Here is a 3,796-nt window from a genome sequence, read left to right on the forward strand (position 1 = left end):
TTAGATTTTTCGTTGCGAAGAGATAGTGTTTTAACAATACCAATATTTATCTAGGTGATATTTAAATTGTTAAGTTCAGTTGTTATTTTCCCATTTTTAAAAATACACAATTATTATTCGTATTATTATTATTATTATTATTATTATTATTAAAGAGTACGAATTTTCCAATATAAATAAACAATCCACAATCCACAGATGACAGAATTTGTATATCAATCAATCAATATTTGTCATCAAATTTAAACAAGCTTTTCATTATAATATTATCAAGACGGTTATTGAAATACGGTCCAAAATTATAACTTTTAAATTTTAATGTTTGTTCACACATAATATTGAGAAGAGATGATACCTACATGGATTGATAGATCATATCAAGCTGAACAAAATTAGATGTTGGAAGGATGCATACAGTTTCTGGCAAAATTTAATTTTTATGGTGCTGAGCAGTGTTGCCAACAACCTCTGAAGAAAATAGACTAGATGGTATTCAGAAATAAGCTTTCTTACGGGGAAAAATGGCTAGATATTAGACTGCTAACCTATAACCCACATTGTAGATTTTAAATCACTTTTTGTATGTAGAATTGAGTGACTTATAGTAAAATTTGAAATGTTGAATTTTATTCGCTGAAGACTAACAAGCAATATGAGTGCCTTTAAATTACAATAAAGTCCATCAACAAATGATCTGATTTGTTAAAGTCATTGGCCATATTAAAAGTTGAATTGGAGTAAGTCATCATCGATGACGTCACAGCTAGCCAAGGCGCTGGAATTAGATGCGCCATCGTTGGATTGTGTATTGATTGTGTTTGTGTAGACTGCAATTGTTTTAATTTTCAGTAGGATAGTGCTTCTTTCGGCAGGTCATAGTTCTTACAAACACTCCATATTTTTCTGTACACCCACATGAATCATCATAATTGCCTTAAGAGTTTTCAAGCTAATTAGATATCCTATTTGTTTCCTTTAATAAACAAAAACAATCTCTGTGACTTGATAAATTGAACAGTTTACTAAATTTGTATTAGAAAACTTTCATTCTTGCAATGATACGCGAAAATTAAAATAATTAAAAAGTAGCAAACGGGACCGTTAGGGAGCTCCACTAAAAATCTTTCTGAGTTGATAAGTATTGTTAAGTATTTGCCAGGTACAACATCAGGACAATACACAAGCCTCCAGCAAAAATAAAAAACTTAATACGATCAACCAAAGACGACCTGGGCCTCCGAACTCCTGGAGTTTACCGCATTCCATGTGAATGTGGTAAATCATACATTGGACAAACAGGACGAACCATTGAAGCCAGATGCAAAGAACACAACAGTTACATCAGACTAAACCAACCAGAAAAATCCGGACTGGCTAAACATAGCATCAAACAGCAACATAAGATTTTGTTCACAGATGCCGAAATAATAGCAAAATGCTCAAGAGTTTGGGACAGGAGGATAAAAGAAGCCGTTGCAATCACACAAGAAAAAACGAACCTTAACAGAGACACAGGATTCCAACTGAGTAAAACATGAACACCAATCATATCCCGCCATTTCAAGCACCAATCAGAAGCCGCCATTTCAACCACCAATCAGAAGAGTCCAATCATACATACATGAGTATATATATTCCATACACTTCATTGCACCATCATATTCGCCTGAAGATGAGGACGATGTCAGCTCTCGAAACGTCGCAAGATATAACAGTATTCACCTGGCAGCTAGCCCGAGAAGACCTGTTCACAATACGTCGCCAGGAAAGCTTCAATAGATACTTTAGATTCCTTTACGGGGAGGAAGTACTTCGTAGCATTCACCATCTACAAGAACTACGAAGCAAGAAGGCACGTCTTTTATACAACTTAGCCTTCCTCTTGAGATGCAGAGACAATGAAGTGTCACCTATCTTTACCAGACTGCACTTCCCTCTAAAGTCTTCCAGAATTTCAAGAATCTTAAGACACACAAGTTTGGCACTTATAAGAGAACGCATACATTTCACCCGTCAGCAGCTGGACCGTACGGATCGACAGCTTCTAGCAACTCACCTGGAACTAGCAGGCTCTCTCTCACCAATAGATTGGGAATGGATCGACATGTCTTCAACAGCGTTGGCCGATATCTCACGCACCAAAAGAACGACAAAACAAATTAAGAAATTCAATCGACTAAAACCGTCCACACCAATCAAACACGGAATCGAAGCTGAGAAAGTGGTCGTAAATCTTACCAATGTACCTTTGGATGAAAACACTACCAGTTTACTAAAGAAAGGGCTAAATTTTGCCATCACACCGAAGAAAATTCCGACCATAGACATCATTGCCAGCATAGAACAAGCAGTTAGCAATCTTCCCAACGATACAGCAGAAGAAATACGTCAGGAAGCCAGCGTGGTCCTGAAAAGAGCCGTCATGCCCAGACCAAACATTAGCAAAGCCGAATGGATCGCACTTAAAGCACTAAGAGAAGACGCAAGTATCACTATTCTACCAGCTGACAAAGGAAACATCACTGTAGTGCTTCCCACAGATGTCTATCAAGAGAAGATTTCACAGTTACTTCGAGATCCAGCATATACCAGCTTGTCACGAGATCCTACATCTGCAGTAGAATGAAGAGCAGCCTCACTGCTAAAGAAGTCGGGACTGGACGAGGATACACGCAAACAACTTACACCACACTGCAGCATACCTCCAAGACTATATGGGTTACCAAAAATACATAAAGCAGGGATACCCCTGAGACCAATTGTTAGTGCAATAGGAAGCCCAACCTACTCTTTGGCCAAGTATCTTACAACATTACTCCAACCATACGTGGGCAAGTGTGAACACCATGTGAAAAATTCAACAGAGTTTGTAAAAAGCCTGAAGACGATGAAGATCTCTTCCAAAGATCTTATGGTTAGTTTCGACGTGGTATCATTGTTTACCAGAGTTCCGGTCAAGGATACATTACTGCTCCTTGGGAAACACTTCCGGCCTGAGATATTGGATCTCTTTCAACATGTTCTCCCTTCAACCTTCTTCCTATACCGTGGACAGTACTATGAGCAAACAGACGGCGTCGCCATGGGTTCTCCACTCTCACCTGCAGTAGCCCGTTTTTATATGGAGCACTTTGAACATGAAGGACTGAAGAAAGCACCACTTGCACCCACACACTTCTATAGATATGTTGATGACACCTTCACCATCTGGCCACATGGACGCAACTCCTTACAGGAATTCCTGCAACATCTCAATAACCAGCATCCGAATATTAAATTCACAATGGAAGTTGAACAAGATGGACGTCTACCGTTCCTTGACATCATGATATACAGAAGACCGGATGGCAGAATAGGCCACTGGGTATACAGGAAACCAACACATACAGATTTATATCTGAACGCAAACAGTTTCCATCACAAAGCTCAACATAGAGCAATTTCCATCTCTGACAAGGATTGTTTAATAGAGGAACTTAATCACCTTCGCAGCGCCATGCTACAGAAGGATACTCAATGCGAGATATAAATATGGCCCTGAAAAGGACCAGAACGAAGGACAGTGACAACAAGGACAAAAGTACAGAAGAAACTGTGAATGAAGAACGGAAGAACACAATCTGCCTCCCATACACCGGGAACACTTCTGGAAAGCTCACCAGATTATTTGCCAGGTACAACATCAGGACAATACACAAGCCTCCAGCAAAAATAAAAAACTTAATACGATCAACCAAAGACGACCTGGGCCTCCGAACTCCTGGAGTTTACCGCATTCCATGTGAATGTGGTAAAT

At 39.2% G+C, this 3,796-nt stretch overlaps 2 protein-coding genes across 2 annotated transcripts; both read left to right on the forward strand.

Annotated features, from left to right (window-relative positions):
* The first annotated feature begins 2,104 nt into the window (after nucleotides 1-2,104).
* LOC145667503 (uncharacterized) lies at nucleotides 2,105-2,626 on the forward strand. Its single transcript, XM_081734979.1, has one exon. The coding sequence runs from the start codon at nucleotides 2,105-2,107 to the stop codon at nucleotides 2,624-2,626; it is 522 nt and encodes a 173-aa protein (XP_081591105.1).
* Nucleotides 2,627-2,887: 261 nt separating this feature from the next.
* LOC145667505 (uncharacterized) lies at nucleotides 2,888-3,529 on the forward strand. Its single transcript, XM_081734980.1, has one exon. It carries the CDS (start codon nucleotides 2,888-2,890, stop codon nucleotides 3,527-3,529), a length of 642 nt encoding a protein of 213 aa, XP_081591106.1.
* Nucleotides 3,530-3,796: the final 267 nt, after the last annotated feature.

Source organism: Thermobia domestica, chromosome 13 (genome assembly GCF_964235325.1).
Source record: "Thermobia domestica chromosome 13, izTheDome1.hap1.1, whole genome shotgun sequence".
NCBI classification, from domain to species: domain Eukaryota; kingdom Metazoa; phylum Arthropoda; class Insecta; order Zygentoma; family Lepismatidae; genus Thermobia; species Thermobia domestica.